The following is a 17,543-nucleotide window of genomic DNA, read 5'->3' as shown; positions in this document are numbered from 1 at the left end:
GGGCAGAGAGCAGGGTGTCGCCTTTGGCACAGGCGGGATTTGCAGGCGTCCCTCGTTTCCATCCCCAGGCCTTAGAGGGGGCAAGGCTGGCTTTCAGACGCCGTGCCCAAGCGAGGCGGCTCTGCTCTCGAGCTGACTCAGCGTCACCCTTGCCGTCTCAGGGACCAGCTGCTACTCCCGGAACCTGGACTACGCCCGGCTGCGCGAGATCGCTGACGACAACGGGGCGTATCTCATGGCCGACATGGCGCACGTCAGCGGGCTGGTGGCGGCCGGCGTGGTGCCCTCCCCCTTCGAGCACTGCCACGTGGTGTCCACCACCACCCACAAGACCCTGCGGGGCTGCCGCGCCGGCATGATCTTCTACAGGAAGGGTGCGCTCCTGGCGGGGCCGGGGCTGCCTTTCTTCTTGGGGCCCGCGGTCGGTTTAGGGAGCCGGGAAGACCGACCCAGATGCTGTAACGAGCAGGAAGCCCTGAGCACGGCTGTCCAGGTCCGGGGAAGGGGGAGGGGAAGGGCATCCTGGGGGCCAGCGTCCTGTGGCTCAGCTTACCCTGTTGAGTGGAAGACGTTGGGGTGACAGGAGGGTGTGCGTGGCTGGCGGGGCTCCAGGAGACCTCGCCGTGCAGCGTTATTTTGGTGAACTTACTGTAGCATGTTTCTCCCAGAGAAAGACTCAGTAATCAAACCATAAGACACTGATGTGTAAACCATAGTAGGAGTTTGTCATTTGAGTGAGGAATTTCTCCTTCCCGTGATGGAGCCTACGTGTATGTGTTCCCTTATTTGGGATTCCCATTCCTGAGAAGCAGGATTAGGTCCCATAGTCTTCAGTCCCGGTGCACTAACCTCACGTCAGCAGAGAGAACCCCCCTCTGGTGACCGCATCTCTCTTTACCCCCTGCGGGACCCCTTTGCCCAGCCGCTGGCCAGGACTGGATACACCACGTGCCCACTGGGCTTCTCAGGCCCCTGCTGCCTCTGTGCCCCTCAGAGGCCCCTCCTCAGCTGTGTTCAGGTTTCTGAGGCAGGCGGCCTTTCCCACCCGCTGGGGAGACATTTGTTTTCCCCACTGTATGTTGGTGATGTTCAATTGACCCTCCAGGCAGAGCAAGTCCTGGCTCTGCCACGGATGTGCTGTGTGATCTTGGGCTAGTTGTGCAGCCTCTCTGAGCCTCAATTCCTCACCTCCAGAGTAGGGATCATAATAATTGTGCCTGTCCCTGGGGACTGCTGTTGCGAGGATTGAATGAATGAATTTAGGGAAACTGCTCAGAGCAGTTCCTGGCTCACAGGAAGCTCCATGGAGACACTGGCAGCTCCTATTACTGGTCCTTAACTTTTCTCAGAAAGGAAGCTGCTTCTCCGTTTCTGGCCAAATGAGTCACGTCTCCCCCAAAGGAGTCATCTTGGAAGACTGCTCTCTTGGATAGTTCTTTGAGGAAATATGCCCGAGGCGTATTCTTTATTACTATCTCAGTGGAGGGACATTTTCATCCTTCCTTTCATCTCTTTTTTTTTTTGGCTGCGTTGGGTCTTTGTTGCTGCACGCGGGTTTTCTCTAGTTACGGTGCACGGGCTCTAGGCACGTGGGCTTCAGTAGTTGTGGCTTGCAGGCTCTAGAGTGCAGGCTCAGTAGTTGTGGCACATGAGCTTAGTTGCTCTGCGGCATGTGGGATCTTCCCGGACCAGGGCTCGAACACGTGCCCCCTGCTCTGGCAGGTGGACTCTTAACCACTGCACCACCAGGGAAGCCCCTTCCTTTGACCTTTGAAGGGTGGTTCCCTCACCCAGCCCCCCTGGGAGCAAGCACCCTCCCTGGCCTGCAGCATCGCCTCCAGGAGTGGGGCCGGGTCTGTGTCCAGGTGGGGAGAAAACGGAGGGGATGGCCTTTCCCATGTCCCGTGTTGTCCTTTGTCCAGGAGTGCGCAGCGTGGACCCGAAGACGGGCAGAGAGACTCGCTACAACCTGGAGTCACTCATCAACTCTGCCGTGTTCCCAGGCCTGCAGGGGGGGCCCCACAACCACGCCATTGCTGGTAACGCAGACCCACCCTGCCCAGGCCCCGCGGCCACACGCCTTGGGCGGCTCCCCGATAGCGCGTCCCCCAGAGCGTGTGCACTAAGAGGTGCTAACGAGGCAGAGAAGGGGAGCAGTGCGTATGTCAGCAGGGACAGAGGTGACGGCCACTCCACTGAGTCGGGCAGGCCCCACCTGAGCCCCTGAGAAACCACGGGGAGGGGACCTGACAACGGAAGACTGCACAGCCGAAGGAGCACGTGAGCGGGCGGGCGGCCCTCCCCTGGTCTCTTGGCCTCCAGGGGAGGGGACGGCGACAACTGTGTCTGACCCTCGGCCTTGACTTTGGGGCTACGCTGGTACCTCCTAGGTCCTATTCCATCATGGCCCAGCAGCTGTCGTAGACATACTCCTTCTCTGGTTGTACCCGAGCCTTAGAAAATCTGATGACCTCAGAGCTTTTACTCTGTCTTTGGAGCAAAGCAGTTGGTGGAGGAGCCAGGACAAAGGTGTCCCGTCCCCACTGGGAGACCGTCGGGAGAAGTACCGGTGTATGCAAGAAGGGGCGTGGAGGGAGCAGTGAAGGGGGAGTTTTAGGCTCCAGAGTGGGCAGGGGCAGCTCCCCTTACACCCAGCCGCTCAGCGCCCTCCAATGGTGGGATGCCAGCCCTCCAGCCTCTCCAGGCCGTTTTCCACACACGGACTGGGGGCTCCTGTGCCAGGACGTGGGCACCTGGTTTGCATCCTCCTCCATCTTCTGCGCCCCTTTAAGCAGCCCTGAGGATCGAACAAGGTCCCAGAGGAGTCTGGGTGTGCAGGTAGATCAGGCCTGTACCTCTCATCTGGGCTCTGCTCTGAAAGGTGCATAATTTGGCATCAGAGCATCAGCAGCTAAGTGATCCGTTTTCACACGTCGAGCTTAAAAAGGACAAAATCCATCTTGCCGGGAACAGCTCTCCCCTGGTGATTTCCTTAGCCCGAAACTTCATGCTGGAGAGAGGCCGCCTCAAAAGCACTTGCTCAGAGAGAGAGGTCTGAGGCTTAGCCGGGCAATTGCAGGGTTAAAAGAGATCATTTTGGGAGGAGATGTAACCCGCCGCCCTGGGTGACTCTGAGAAGCTGGGAAGCCCGAGTGGAGACGGGTGTTTCTTTGACTCACGGTCTGTCTTCGTCTCCTGCCAGGGGTGGCGGTGGCTCTGAAGCAGGCCATGACTCCGGAGTTCAGAGTCTACCAGCGCCAGGTGCTGGCCAACTGCAGGGCTCTGGCCGAGGCCTTGATGGGGCTGGGCTACAAAGTGGTCACAGGTATGACAGGAACCGAGCCCTGAGGGCAGCCTTGCTCCTGCTTGAGTCTCGTCCAGGCCCTGTCAGGGTGTGGCTGTAGGGTTGTGGCCTGGGCACAGTGGCCGCAGCCATGGGGTGACTCGGGACCCCCTCAGCTCTGTATACACAACCTCGTTCAAACCTCGAGATAGCCTTGGGAATCACTGGTCTTATTTTACAAATGGGCATCGGAGGTTCCTAAAGCCACGCGGCAAGCAAGGGGGCTGTGTGTCCAGAGCCACACGTCCGCTTAGGCCACGTGCGTCTTTGAAGCCGTGGTCATCGCCTAAGTCAGCGATGGGGATCTAGTTAACCCGGGGATTAACTAGAGTTCAAAGTGAAGATCGGGTGCTTGGAAGATTCCTGGGTGGCCTTGGGCCGCTCCAGAAAGTTCTTCCGTATCTCTTCTGCACCACTTTGAAAATACTATCATCCTCGCAGGATTGGGGTTAAAGCACACAATGGGCTGGCAGTGTCTGCACCTGACGTGCCCGTCACCCTGTCACCTAGATCGCCCACTGCCCGCTACTCTGAGGCCCCCTTAGAGGGAGCCTTGAGGGTGGACTTAGAAGGGGGACATTCCCAGATGACGTCATCACCCCAACAGGCTTCCGGGCGCTGCCCCGGCACCTGACAGGTTGGGACATGGCAGCGGGCCGTCTGGGTTGGCCGTTTGCCCTCAGCCCCCTCTGCATCCTCAGGTTCCCTTCTTAAACTACTCTGTGCTTCTTCTCAAACTCTGAGGCCCTGGGGCATGTGGTCTTTAGCAGGTGATGAAAGCCCCGCAGGACACGTGGTGGGGGTCACACCCCCCCATTTCTTTGGAAGAGAAAGATCCCTTCACTCGGCACGGGGTCGGCTTCCATGTGTCTAACCTGGTTTCCAGGTGGTTCTGACAACCACTTGATCCTCGTGGACCTCCGCTCCAAAGGCACGGACGGCGGCCGGGCTGAGAAGGTGCTGGAAGCCTGTTCCATCGCCTGCAACAAGAACACCTGCCCAGGTGAGCGTCCTCAGTCCTCTCCTGTCTGCACCTCTCAAGGCCGATGGTGACTTGGCTCTGGGGACAAGACGTGCAGCGCAGGACAGGGGCCAGGCCGTGCTCCCCTGCCCGCCCCCTCTGACGCAGCGCTGACCCCGCTGGGGATGGAGAGGGAGAGGGAGGCTGGGGCCTCTGGAAAACTGGCTGCATTTCTCAGCGGGTCGTGAATAAGATGTGGGCGACGTCCCTCAAACCCAGACAGATGCTGCCCTGGTGTCAGGAGCAAGGACCACGTCGCAAAAGGCGGCTCTCCAGATACTTCAAGTAGCGCAGCCGAGGTGTGAGCCAGCGTCCGTGGGCCTATTCTTTTTGCCCACGAGCCCCTTCCCGATGGTCAGTGGGGAGATGGGTGCAGCCCAGGGACAGAGCCTGTTTCTCTTGAAGGTGACAAAAGCGCCCTGCGGCCCAGCGGACTGCGCCTGGGGACCCCGGCGCTGACATCCCGAGGATTCTTGGAAGAAGATTTCCAAAAAGTTGCCCATTTTATTCACAGAGGTGAGGAGAGGTGTGGACACTGGCCGCGCGGGGCTGTGCGGTCGGGATGAAGGACGTCGAGGCTGGAGCAGGGCTGGGAGACAGAGCATCACCCAGCAGACAATGTGGGCTGAGAGGGTGGCGGGCGCGTGGACGGCAGAGCAGTCGGGCCCGGCCGCCGGGGGCACGTGGGCAGTGGCGTCTCTCGCTGGCGCAGGGATAGAGCTGACCCTGCAGATCCAGGACACCGTGGGGGTGAAGGCCACCCTGAAGGAGTTCACGGAGAAGCTGGCGGGGGCCGAGGATCACCAGCGGGCTGTGGTGGCACTCAGGGCGGAGGTGGAGAGCTTCGCCGCCCTCTTCCCTCTGCCGGGCCTGCCCGACTTCTAGAGGAGTGCCCGCCCGCCCGCCCAGGGACCCAGCGCCCTGGAGGCCCCACACGGGCCCCTTTTCGGACTTTGCTTTTTTTACCTTGTTCACAAACCATTTGTTTAAGGCTCAGTGTTAGTCATTCTGGGACAAGTTATTAAGTTTAAATCTGAACCTCACTTTATTGCAGCTACGTATAGTTATTCTGGAAAAATGAAATACAATTTAGCCATTCAGCCTTAATTATCCAGACTGGTGGAGGGCAGGGTTACTGGGAAGACTCCACTCTTAAGAGTCCCTGGGCTTCTCTGACTTGCTGCGGCAGCCGGAAGCACTGAAGTTCGAGCTTGGAAGAGCCGCCCGTTGCTATCTGTTCCCTGGTGGGCGCCAAAGGAGGACTCAGTTATAACCGTCGCAAACGAGGAGGGGGCCTCCTGGCCCTTCTGCTGTGCTTTCAATCAGAATCACCAGTTAGACGGGTCTGTTCAGGTGCCACCCAACTCAGTGGGAGTCCTGCTTACAGCACCTGGGCAGGAGGGGGATGTGGTCCCCTTCCCCCAGCCCAGGGCAGGCAGGCCAGGGAACCTAGTCCCAAGCCGCTGAGCAGACAGCCACCTCCCTCCCGTGATCAGGAAACCAGAGGTCACCTTCCCACAGAAACTTTATTTTTCACAAATCTCAAGTGCAAAACATAGATGACCATTTTTAATAAGCACAAATTTTTAACCACAGAATGTCTACAAGAATTATAGCTTTAAAAAATACAACCGATTTTTATATTTCAAAAATATCTCAACTCAAATAAATTAATTTCTTAAAAAGTACACTTCTCATACTATTTGGCATGACTGGTTGAACTCTGGGTGCAGCCACACCGGGAGCTGCGGGCACGCGTGTGGCGTGTGCAGTGTGCTCTCGCCCTGGCTGCAGTGACCACGGCTCACCCGGTGGGACTCACGCTCACACACGACGACGAGCATGCAGTAATAATATAGCTTTTCAAAAAACGACAAATACGACTTTCTCACGCACTATGCTTCTCACCGTGGCCTTAACACGGCCGTGGTTGACGCCCCGGGGCTCCAGCGCAGCTACGTATGGCAGGTGGCAGCAGGGCGGCTGCCACCTCCGCAGCTGTGGAAACAGTGACACCCAGGAGCTTGACTCTTCCCCCGCAGGAGACAAAGGCCACCACACAAGCACTCCCAGGAGGCTGGGGCCCCAGACCAGCACTTGATTCATGGCCAAGTGCTCCCTCCTCCCCACAGCTGAAACCAAACCTCAAAGCAGGACGGGCTCAGAAGAGCTGGGTGTGCTCCAACCTCAGCTGAGGCTGGTTTTCCTTCCCGCCAGAAGTAGAGATTTGATACTTTTCCTTTTTGCAATCTGTTAATACCATCTCTCTCTCAATTCCAGTTGTATCAGTTTCTATCACAATATTGGGGAAAAGCCAGAAAGCTAGCTGGTTTGCTTCAAAGCACGAGCCAAGGCACTTTCTTGAGCCTCTAGGGAGATGGGAGGTAAGATCTGATGCTGGCTTGGGGGGCTGGTGCCTCCGAAGGCTGTCCACACGGACTGATGGACCGCACCAGCCCAGGAGGGCTCCTGCCTGTGCAAAGACAACGTGGGCCACGTGGAGAAGCTGACAGGCCAGGCGCCATCAGGCTGGTGGGGAGGGGGGGTGGCCACGCGCCCAGCACTGGTGGAGTGGGTGGCGAGCTGCGTGCGCAATCTTCCAGGCCGCTGGGCCTCCGGGGACGTGTCACAAGCTGCAGCAGCCCTGGCACTCGGGGGAGAATCTATCGGCCATCCTGGGATTTTGACATGGGATTTGTTACTTGTTTGGGGATGAAGTCTACGATACTTTGCACACAGTAACTGATCTGTAGCAAGAAGTTCAGAGCTAGATGGGAAATGGCAGCTGGGCTATCACAGCCCATTTCCAGATTCTACTAAAGGAGTAGGGTCCCCAGGGCCACAGGTGCTATAAAAGGGTTCAGCTGATGTCTACCGTGGAGCTTCTGGAAATCACTACTGCATAAATGCCAGCCTAGGCAGGTTCTTCTTAACTTGGACTGCTTTAAAAAGGCAGGGTGGGGGGCAGGTAACGGACTGGAAGTGAAGCTGAAACAAACCTCAAGGTTCTGGTGCCTGGGCCTTCGAGGCGATACTTAGGATTGAAGAAGTACTAAGGGCACTGACACCCTCTGATTTTGGAAGCGTTTCTCAGCATTTGGACGCTTGCTGACCTATTACCAGGGAAAACCTCTTGTTAAGATTCCTGACGAGATGAGTTCGTTGCACAGGCCCCCACCACTCAGACTCAGGTGCGTCTGAGACTCCTGGCAGGTTCCAGTCGCCAGCGTGGCAAGGCCGGGAGGGCCTGGTTCCCCTTTGAGCTCCCTTTGAAGAGAAACATACTTGGCATCAAGCAATTCTGTGAACCTGCACACTGCAAAGTTGGATTTTAACCAAAATTTAAATGCTGGAGTTCAGCCACTAGTCAGCGAAGACAGCTCTACTCCTCAATGAAGAAACAGCTCGAGAGAGGGGCTCCGGGTGCCCTCTCTGCGGCCGCCCCACGGCCAGGCCTTCTGCGCGCACCGGCAGGGCTCGCCCGATGCGGCGCTTCTGCACAAACAGCCTCCAGAGTGGACTTTGCTTCTAGGCGGCCAGTGTGACTGACCTGCTGCCCTTTCTGGCTTCCCAGGTGCGAGGTGTGAACCGCAGAGGCCATGTTGGTGGCCCGGGAACGAGACGGGGGTGGGCCCGTGATCGCTTCCCATCTGGTCATTTGGGCCCCACGGACCGCTCTTCCCTCGGAGATAAGGTGTCACAAGCTCGTGTCCCAGGAGGCCCAAGTACACGCAGTTAGCCACCTACCTAGAAAACAAAGCAGCATCTGAACACAAGGGGGGCGGTGGCAACAGGAGGGCAGCCTTCCCACCAGCACCCACACTGCACGTTCGGAAGCTGCCGTGTGGTCCCTGGAGACGCCTCTCTGGGGGACACAGGTGACAGCACAGGTACAAGGACCTGAGGAGACACGGTGGCAGCCCTGTCACAGTGGGCCTCGGTCACGGCCTCCGGAGCAGAATGACACTCTGGCAGGAATGGGGACCCTGACCAGAAGCCTGGGCAGGGAGGGTCACGGGGGAGAGATGATACGAAGCCTCCTTGGTCACCAGGGTGTCCTGACCGCTGTGGTGTACCGCAAAGCTGGTGGCGGACCAGGTCTCAACAACAGGACTCGGACGACACAGAACACGGCCCCGGCAGACACACACGCGTGCTCAGGAGCAACCGCTGTGGCTGGTTCAGTGTGTTTTACCACAACTTGGGGGGAAAAATTAAAAAGCAGTAATACCAAGAGTTCTCCCTGCTTAGGGACAAACAGCTTAAGGAAGAAAAGTATGACACTTTCAAGGTTGCAGAGAACCATCCAGCTACACACACCAGTGGTAACTGTGTCAGGAGGGTCCTGGTGGGTGAACAGGAGGTGGGGCTGGGACTCAGCTGGGGCGGAACGAGCTGCTGTGAATGCGCGTGCTCCAGGCCGGCACGGCCCTCCCGGAGGAGATCCCAGTCCACCGGCTGCCCCGCGCCCGCGACACCCCGTGAGGTAGTGAAGTGCTTGCGAAGGTCTGCGGTGACCTCTGCCGGGCGAGCGCCAGCCCGTCTGCAGACCCTCCCCGAGAGAACAGTGTCGGCGCCCCCAGGAGAGCTGGTGGCTCCTCGCCCGCACAGTGGGAAGCCTGTGCCCAGCCCCCCACGACAGCGGTTCTGATGACCAGGGGCCAGTGACTGGTCACTTCACTGAGCCTGGGAACCCAGCGGCAGGCCCCTCCGTGCCTGGCGAGGAGGTGAGGACAGGGCAGGGTGCATCCAGGGGCCTCCCCTGGGAGGGCGGCTCCGCGAGGCCACGCGAAAGGCCCAGCTGGGGTCTGCACGAGGCAATGGACGTTCCGTCGTCCTGCTTTCGACCAAATCGTCCAGTTAACGCCTGCTCCCCTTGATCTTGCTGCGCGAGAGGGCCAGCGTGGTCCTCCCTGAAGGCTCCACCTCCCTGCCCCTCATCACACTGCTGAAGCTTTCTTCTGCCCTGGCCCCCAGTCCCGACCCCAGGCCACTCTCCAAGGGGCCGCGAGCTGTTACCGTCCTTCCAGATGCCGCCCGGGGGCCAGTGCCCCCACCCCCCTTGCCCAGAGCCACCTGGGAACCACATCTGCCACCTCGGTTTCCTTCCCGCCAACGACACCAGAAGTCTAAACAGCTCAGAAGACCCCCCGGTCATGCCAACGCCCTCCCTGTACCCTCAGTCACAGGTCTTGGTCACAGTGGCCGGGCCTGACCTCAGATCTTGTATAGGAAACTGGGGACGTAGTCGAACCTGAGCACGGGCTGGGCGGCTGCGGAAGGCTCCCGCGTGTAGTGCAGCTTCAGCAGCTCCGCCAGGTACTGGACCACCTTGACGTCTTCGTTCACCAGCCCCAGGTTCAGCTGCAAGAAGCTGGCCTGGCGGCTGGCGGCCAGCCCCTCGGCGTCCGTGCCGCGGGCGGGCAGGTGCAGGTGGCGGCAGAAGGCGTAGAGGAAGGCCTTGGCGCACAGCTGCGTGAGCACACTCTGCACGTGCAGGGAGTAGGTGCTGCCCCGCTTGATGTGCGTGCGGTGGTCCGCCAGCCGGGGCACCAGGGTGCCTCTGTAGAGGGGGCAGCGCAGGGTCTTCCGGTCCAGGTCCAGGATGCTCGTGTAGCGGCTGTAGCGGCTCAGGGCGTGGAGGGTGCCAGCGCTGGCGGGGGATGCCACCCTGAAACACACAGGCCAAGGTCAGGAGGCAGAAGCTGGGGTGGGCCGCTGCCGCGAGGCCAGCCCCCACCCGGCCCCACTCGCCGGCGCTCTCTTGAAGGTAGGTCTGGCCACCACGACCTTCAAGGCTCCTCACCCCTCTCACGACCCAGGTCAAGTGCCTAGCGTGGCCCACGAGGCCCCAACGACCTGCTTCCTGCTGCCCCTGACGCCCCACCTGTCACTCCCCAGGGACTCCCCTGCAGCCTCGCCAGGCCTTCCGTGGGGGCCCTTCTGCTCTGCCCGGAACACCCAGCCCTCCCTCTGTGCCCGGCTTATGCCAACGTAAACCTCACCCAGCCTTCCCTGACCTGTTTGCTCCTCTCGTTCTTGCTCTGTGACCTTGGTCGAGGTCCTTAACTTCCGAGCCTCGTCTGTGAGGCAGGGACGATGGTCCTGCCTCTGGGGTCATAGCGGAGGCACAGGTTGTGGCGCTCAGGACAGCGTCTGGCCCTCGCCACCGGCCTGGCACTGACCGGTGTGGCGCCAGGAGCTCCTGCAGACCCAGGACCGTTCCCCATGCCGTGCCCGGCACATCAGAGGCAGGCAGGCCGGGTTCACTCAGCGAGGGAAGGAGGCCGGAGTGTCGGCCTCAGTAAGCGGCCCCTTACCACCCTGTCTAGACCAGGTCTCCCAGAGGAGCTGGGATTACTCTGCAGAGTCCAGCAAACGGCTGGCTGACCAGCCGCTTCACACACTGACGCTCCTCTGGAAGTTGGGGCTTGTGAAGTAGTTGTAAAAGGACTGACGGTCTCTTGGGACTGAGATCACCTCATCATACATTCCCCTCGTGGGTGCTCTCTTCTTGTAGAGCTGACAGTCGTTTACCGAGCGCCTAGCGTATTCCAGGCAGTGACCTGGGGCCTGGCCTGGCCAGGGAGAAAGGACACGCACACGAGCCGGCCCAGCGAGGGGCGGCGTGGCCTCCGTGTCCACAGCAGCGGCCGCGGGCTGGGAAGGCGCTGGAGGAGGGACCTCAGAGTCCTGAGAGAGGTGGGCTCTGGGGACTGCAGAGCATGGCAGGCGCAAGGGCAAGCGGGGCCACATGTGCGGGGCCGGGGCCCCCACCACAGGCCACGAGGAGTCAGACTTGCGGGCGGCTCCCCGCCCGCTCCTGGGTCACCCTTACCTCCCCCCGAGGGGGCTGGGCCATGAGCTAAATGCCTCACCTCATCTTCCTGCCCTGCACTTGGCCACCGCCCGCCTCAGGCCAGCCTCTCCCCAGGCTCTGGCGCCCCAGCCTACTCCCGCCCACGGCGGCACCACCTCTTTTGCACCTCCAAACTTTTCCTTCATTGGTTTCCCCCAAAGCTCCTCTGGAGGCCAGATAACACGGGAGGAGGTGCAGCCGGGCCTCTGTCCCTCGGGCAGCACCCCGCCCGCCCCCGTCTTGAACTTCATCACGGCCCATCCGAAGCCGGGGTGGCGGGGGGACTCTGCACAGATGAGGACGCTGAGGCCCGCAGAGGGACCGTGGCTTGTCCTAGGTCACCCACGTAGAAGGCGGCTGAGCCGGGATTAGACCCAGGGCCTCTGATGCAACACCAGCACCTCCCCGCCAGAACAGAGCTGTCTTCCAAACAGTCCAGGCCTTCTCACTGCTGCTTAGTAAGCAACCCGATTATTGCTGGTTCTGATTTATAATCGCGGGAGACCAACCTGATTGTTTATCCGTTTCTTACACCCACAAATGGCTGATCTGACTGACAAGCATTTCCAGGCAGAGGGCCTACTTAAGTGGGAAAAAAAAAATCCAGGGCCAGTGCCACTGGTGGTTCTGGGGTGAGTCCTGAGGAACAGTCGTACCCACAGTCCAAGTGCCTGGGGGGGAAAGGACTGTCCTAGGCCACAGCTCTCGGATCCCAGACTGAGCCAGCACCCGGGACCGAGCCCCGTGGACACACAAAGGCACCCCTCTGCTCGCACCCTTAAATGCTGACCCTCAGGTGGGCCTCCATCTGCCTCTCCGTCTCAGTGCCGGATCTGCCTGCGGGGCCGGCTCACCAGCCACCCGCAGCTCTGAGCACCCCCGGGGCTAGGGCTCCGCGTGCATCCCGGGGGCAGCCCTTCCCTGCTCCGCAGGGTAGCGGCAGGAGCCTCCGCGCCCCACGGCTCGTCCCCTCACGGCGCCACCCCACCGGGTCCGCTGCTCACCGCCCGGGACGCCTTCGGGTGAGCAGCGAATCCAGTCCCCTCTCTCCTCCTGGCCCCTCGGTCGACCCTCCAGTGACACGTGCCCTGGGGGGCAAGGCCCCCGACCCGTCGACCGTGGCGCCCGCCCGAGCAGGGCCCTCCGGGGGCAGATCTCCCGGTTCCCAGCACCTGTGCGCGCTCAGGGGGTGTGGGAGGGAGAGCTTCGTGGGACGAGTCACCAGACATTCCCTAGAAAGGTCTCAGCTGTCACTGCTGATGGGCCTCCCGCTTTCCTGGAGGGACCCTCCACAGCTCCAAGTCCGCAGGCGAGGGCCCGGCTCCACCCCGGCCGCCTGGCCTGCCTTCCACACGGTGATCGGCGCCCCCCTCCACTCCCCCCAGGACGTCAGAGCGGCGCCTGCACGGAGCAGGCACGGGTCAGACACGATGGGCCCCCGACACTCGCCAGCACGAAGCAGGTCTTCCTCGTGCAGATGGAAACAGCCTGGGGGAGCGCCAGCCCACGGGGTGGTGACGCTGGGACGGGAGCGAGGGCGGCCCTGTCACGCGACGCCCCACTGCTGACGCACCTGTATCCTGGCTCCGGGCACAGCGGCTGGCCCGTAATGGCTCTCAGTAAGTATCTGACAAATGACCACTATTTTCCCAGGAGAGAGGAAGGCGCTGCCCAGGTGCCCACTGTGGAGGAGCAGCTCACAGCCCCCTTCCAGGGACACTGCCACCTGCCGCTACCCCCGCCTGCACCCCAGAGACATCGTGATTGATCACAGCTGGCTCCCCAGTGCAGCCACGCCGGGCCGCAGAGTCCTTCTCAACACAGCACCGCAGTCGGGTGCCCAGGAGAGTGGCGCTGACGTGAAGGATACACCTCATTTGCCTGCCGGCGCGTTCTAAGGAAGGAAGCTCAGGGGAAGCCTCTGGAAAGGGCAAGGCCATCCCGAACCTGGTCCTGGATAAGCCAGGTGATGTCGATAAACTGACGTGTGTTTTAGATTCTCCACCTTTTGAGGCAAAAAAAATCAAAGGTCAGTCGGGTTGGGGTGAGAGAAGAGAGTTGGAGAAGTGAAGGTGCGTGTGTAGGGGCCGCCCGCCTGTCATCCCACTGAGAACAGCAGCCCAACGCAGTCCCTTAAAGGCCTCCCCCCACCCCCCACCCCGCCCCCAGCTCAAACTTGGCGCCGGCAGGGGGGCGGGGGCCCGGGCACCCGCTGAGCCTCGGCCCTGTGTCCACGCTCCCACGATGCCCACGGGCTGGGCTTGCCCTGGTGTGGCAGGCCCGTCCTCACTGTTCCCCCACTGCGACCCCAGCCTCCCTGCCGCTCCAGCCAGACACCCCAGACCTCCTCCGGGCACCCGTCCCACGCCTCCCATGCGAGGCGCCCCCGTCAGAGCTCTAGCCTCCCTGTGCCGCCGGGCTCTGGCTTCCGGAGCAGGAATTCTCCCAGAGCAGGGGCCCTGCCCAAGACCTCCAGCTCGTACCCCAGCCCCGCCAGCACGGCCCGAGAGTGAAGTGGACGTGGAAGCGCCCCGGGCTTGAATCCCACCACCATGCCCCCGCGGGGCAGCCAGGGATCGAGCGAGTCAGGTGGCCGTGAGCGGGGCGAACACGAGGAGGCTCGGGACGGTGACCTCATGGACGCCAGGGACCCGCGTAAAGGGAAACAGAACGAACGGCGGCTGACTGCCGCGAGGAGGAAAGGCCTCCTGCCCTCTCCGTGGTCCAGAGAGTGGACTCCGACCACCAGCCAGCTGGACGCGTGTGCGTCTCAGGTGAGCAAAGGCGGCTGCGGGGAGAGGAGCGAGGAGGCTGAGCCCAGTGCGCACGCCAGGGCAGGAGTCCCCCGAGCCAGACAAGCAGAACGTGGAAAACCCCAAAGAACCTGCTACAGCACAAGCCGGGGACATGGGGAAAAAGGAGGAAGCTTCCGGGGGGCGGGGGGGATGGGCTCCTGGGGCAGAGGGGACAGGGGAGGGAGAGCCGGGGCGGCTGCCTCTCCCAGCACCCCTGCCCTCCTCAGACGCAGACCCCGCCTCAGTCATTTACCCCATAGTGTGAGTTAGAGACTCAGCAGGGACCTGAGACCCAGCAGTCCAGTCGTTCCCAAACCTCGCTGCACACCGGGCGAACCCCACGTCGTACCCCAGGCCAACCCAAACGCAACCCTGCGGTATTCTAGAAAATCCTCCCAAACAATTCTGACACAGCAGGGTGCACACCAGGTTGGGAACCACTCAGGAACTGCAACCCCTCCTGTGACAGACAAGGCAACAGGTCAGAAAAGGGAGAGGATTTGCCAAAAGCGACACAGCGAGTTGGTGCTGGGGCCAATCTGGAAGCCAGGCCTCCTGGTTCTGGGGCCACCACACCGACTCATGAACCTCACCCAGAGGAACGGCCACCTGAAGCCTCATCTCTGACCAGCCAGGGCCCATCCCCACCACCTGTAACCAATTACCTCTGCAGGCCAATAAGCTTCCACTTCTGAAAATCCGTGATATGCAAAGGAGAGGAGACCCAGTGCTTCACGGGTTTGGCATGGAGGCTGTAGTTGGGGACGAAGATGGACAGCGCGCTCACAAGCTTCCTGACTACGGCCTCCTCCTCCCCTAGGATCACGAGCGTCCTCCCGCTGAGCAGGGAGTAGATGGCTGGGTGGGCAAAGGGGTACTGGCGGATGAATTTTAAGGCGTTCTGGCCCGCCCTCTTCTTATGCCTCTCGGAAGAGGGGCCAGTGGGAGGAACAGAGGAGGGAGTCCTGTCGGAGCTGGCGGAGGTGACACTGCTCCCGTAGCTGGTGGCGTCGGAGTGGTCATCCAGGCTAGTCTTACTGCCGTCCCGGCTGGCCAGCAGGTGGCTCGGGTCCAGCTCATAAGCAGGGAAGCCTTCGGAACCGCTGTCTCGGGAAGAGGCGTTGGCGTTTTCCACTGAGACGTCCACGTGGAACTCCTGGTCCTTCTGCCGGTAGTGCTGCGGGGGGACACTCACGACCCCGTCCTCGTCGGAGAGCGTGTGGCCCGGGGTGGAGAGCGGCACCCGCAGAGTGCCACCCTCCCTCCCGATGCAGCAGGAGTCTGTCTGTGAGGGGGTGACCCCCGAGCCGCCCTCCTCGGCCTCCCCCAGCTCCGGCGGGCTGAGGCCTGCCTGGAAGTGGATGGCTCCCCCGCCGTCATCTGCGTAGGACTCTTCTTCATTAATGGCACTTGGGTAACTGGCCTTGAAGTCGTCGGGGACGAGGGCCTCGGAGGGGCAGGTGCTGAGGACTTCAATACTGTCCCCGCTGATCGTCCTGTGGCTGACAGCCTTGCTCCGGACCACCTGGGGGCTCGAGGGCACTGTGAGGCTGGCCTGGCTGTCAGAGGTCGACAGCACCGAGGTGGACTTCTCCGTGCCGAGGACCTCGATGCTCTCGCCGCTGCTGATGCTCCCTTTCATGTCCGTGTCCAGGTAGGCCAGGTTCTCCTGGGGGTCAAAACTGCTTGGCTCTGTCACCTCCACTTCCCCGGACCCCTCCTCCCCAAGGTCCTGCTCCATCTTGATTAGCACGGACTCCACACTGGACTTGTAGGAGCCCACGCTAATTAACACTTGAGGAACTGGACATTCCTCCACAGACCTGGAAGGTGGCCTGTCATGACTGGGCCTAGGGGGTGCGCTCTCCTGTTTCTCTACTCCCCTGTCATCGACCTCTACCAAGTCTTCAAAGAGGAAGTTTGTGATATGCTGTTGCTTCAGGAGTGCTCTGTCGATCTGGCTGGTCAGGAGGTAGCACAGGTCTCCTCTGAAAATGTGCTCAATGTGGCTGAGCTGGGCCAGGGTCTGGGTGAAGTACTCGGTGTCGCAGAGCTCTTCCAAGGTCTTCAGCTTCTTGTCAAAACACTTGGTGGACTTTGCTTTGATGAGTTTTGGGGTGTAGGCGGGTCTGCAGGTGTAATGGTCTGTGTCAGCAGACTCTTCGGGGTCAGAGGTAGTGGCTGCCTGGCTGGGCGGATCCTGGGTGTGCTCCGTCTCCGCAGGACACAAATCGGACCCCCTCAACTTCCGATGAGGGTACGAGCGGATCTGCCTCAGCAGGTCTTGATGCTCGATGATGGACTTCTCCACACTGGCCAGCTCATTGGCCTTCTCGATGGCCTGAGATGAGTAAAAGCCTTTGTCATTGGCTTTCTTCTGGATCTCCGTCTCGGTGTGCAGCACTGTTCTGGTGTAATCCAAGTCTTTCAGTTTTTTTTCAAGTTCCCCAGCAAATGCCTTCCTGTTGCCTGTTTTCAAGCACTCTGAAGCTTTGGAAAATTCAGCTGAGAGCTCCTGGAACTGCTGCATGATTTTGTGCTGGTCTGCTGAGATATAAGCCATACAAAAGGGCCTCACGAAGCCACGGGCCTCCAGGTCGTACAGGGTGAGGTGGTGCACGTAGGCAAAGGCCCCCTCCTTGGAGTCTCCCAGCACGACCTTGGAATCCTCCACGAAGTTCAGCTTGGGGTACGCAGAACCAGGGGGATGGCCCACGAAGGAGGCCTGGTAATCCACAGACATGATCCGCAAAGAGAAGTAATTGAGATCAAAAGTACCGAAAACTTTGGTGTCATTGGGGATGGTCAGTAAGGGCTGGGGTCCCACCTGCTCAGAGAACTCGGAAATAAGGATGAAGTCCCGAGAGAACTTGGCCCCGGACAGTTTGGACCACGGACTGGCTCCTTGGCTGGCGAAGGGGAAGAGCGGCACCGAGTACTCCTCGGGCAGGGCCGGCTCATTGTAAGGCTCCTCCTCGTACTCGTCCTCTTTGGTGAAGGCCACCACGTCAGGGGCGCTGATCATATTTCCAGGTATATGGTGAGAACATTGAGAGGAAGTGGGAAAGAATGCGGGAGTAGCCAACGCGAGGGAGCCAGGCCTCTGGAGGAGGAAGCAAAGTTCTTGCGGGTTTCTTTGCGCCCTCAGGGGTACGAGGCTGCCGGTCACACACCCGCGGGCTCGAACTCCCGCAGCCACTCAGAGCTGTCGCTCCTCCAGAGCTCTCGGAGGCCTGAGGAACTCCGCGAGTCGGGAAGACCCGGGAGGACGGCTGCCCTTCTACTCCTCGGGCGACCACGGCCGGCGCAGGGCACCCGCAGAGAGGTCACTGGCGCTTCCCAGAACCCACCGCCACGGCAACAGCCTCAGCCTTGAACAGGTGCCCAATGCGGGGGTACGGGCCGCCGCACGGACCATCCAGGCGTGGCAGCCCCCACGGCCCGAGAGCAGAAACCGTCGCGGCTCCCCGGACGCCACCACCCACAGCCAGCTACCGCGGCGCCGCCATCTTGGTATCACATGAC

At 60.8% G+C, this 17,543-nt stretch overlaps 2 protein-coding genes across 5 annotated transcripts in view; one reads left to right on the top strand and one right to left on the bottom strand.

The window, feature by feature from the left end:
* Window positions 1–6,052, top strand: part of SHMT1 (serine hydroxymethyltransferase 1) — a 22,139-nt gene extending 16,087 nt beyond the window's left edge. For all 3 annotated transcript variants that reach the window (XM_061176341.1, XM_061176342.1, XM_061176343.1), the window contains exons 7-12: window positions 162–374; window positions 1,923–2,039; window positions 3,203–3,325; window positions 4,230–4,346; window positions 4,770–4,880; window positions 5,077–6,052. In XM_061176341.1, coding sequence (XP_061032324.1) covers window positions 162–374; window positions 1,923–2,039; window positions 3,203–3,325; window positions 4,230–4,346; window positions 4,770–4,880; window positions 5,077–5,249 — 854 coding nt within the window. In that variant the 3' untranslated portion in view covers window positions 5,250–6,052. The remainder of the gene's footprint in view (window positions 1–161; window positions 375–1,922; window positions 2,040–3,202; window positions 3,326–4,229; window positions 4,347–4,769; window positions 4,881–5,076) is intronic.
* SMCR8 (SMCR8-C9orf72 complex subunit) lies at window positions 5,409–17,543 on the bottom strand. Of its 2 annotated transcripts, XM_061176340.1 has the most exons (3): window positions 14,684–17,543; window positions 9,619–10,035; window positions 5,409–8,111 (listed from the first exon to the last, which is right to left on the bottom strand). In XM_061176340.1, exons 1-3 carry the CDS (start codon window positions 17,041–17,043, stop codon window positions 8,108–8,110), a joined length of 2,781 nt encoding a protein of 926 aa, XP_061032323.1. In that variant the 5' UTR covers window positions 17,044–17,543; the 3' UTR covers window positions 5,409–8,107. The 2 variants fall into 2 exon arrangements, with proteins under 2 accessions (XP_061032323.1, XP_061032322.1); XM_061176339.1 differs by having other exon boundaries at window positions 5,409–10,035.

This window comes from Eubalaena glacialis, chromosome 19, assembly GCF_028564815.1.
Source record: "Eubalaena glacialis isolate mEubGla1 chromosome 19, mEubGla1.1.hap2.+ XY, whole genome shotgun sequence".
In the NCBI taxonomy this organism is placed as follows: Eukaryota; Metazoa; Chordata; class Mammalia; order Artiodactyla; family Balaenidae; genus Eubalaena; species Eubalaena glacialis.
The sequence above is the reverse complement of the archived record's forward strand: the minus strand, read 5'-3'. Positions and strand labels throughout refer to the sequence as shown.

Coding starts and splice junctions, on each gene's coding strand:
- SMCR8 (XM_061176339.1), bottom strand. CDS start 17,043: ATGATCAGCGCCCCTGACGTGGTGGCCTTCACCAAAGAGGACGAGTAC. Junction 10,036..14,683: donor AAGCTTATTGGCCTGCAGAG/GTAATTGGTTAC, acceptor TGTGTGTTTCAG/GGTGGCATCCCCCGCCAGCG.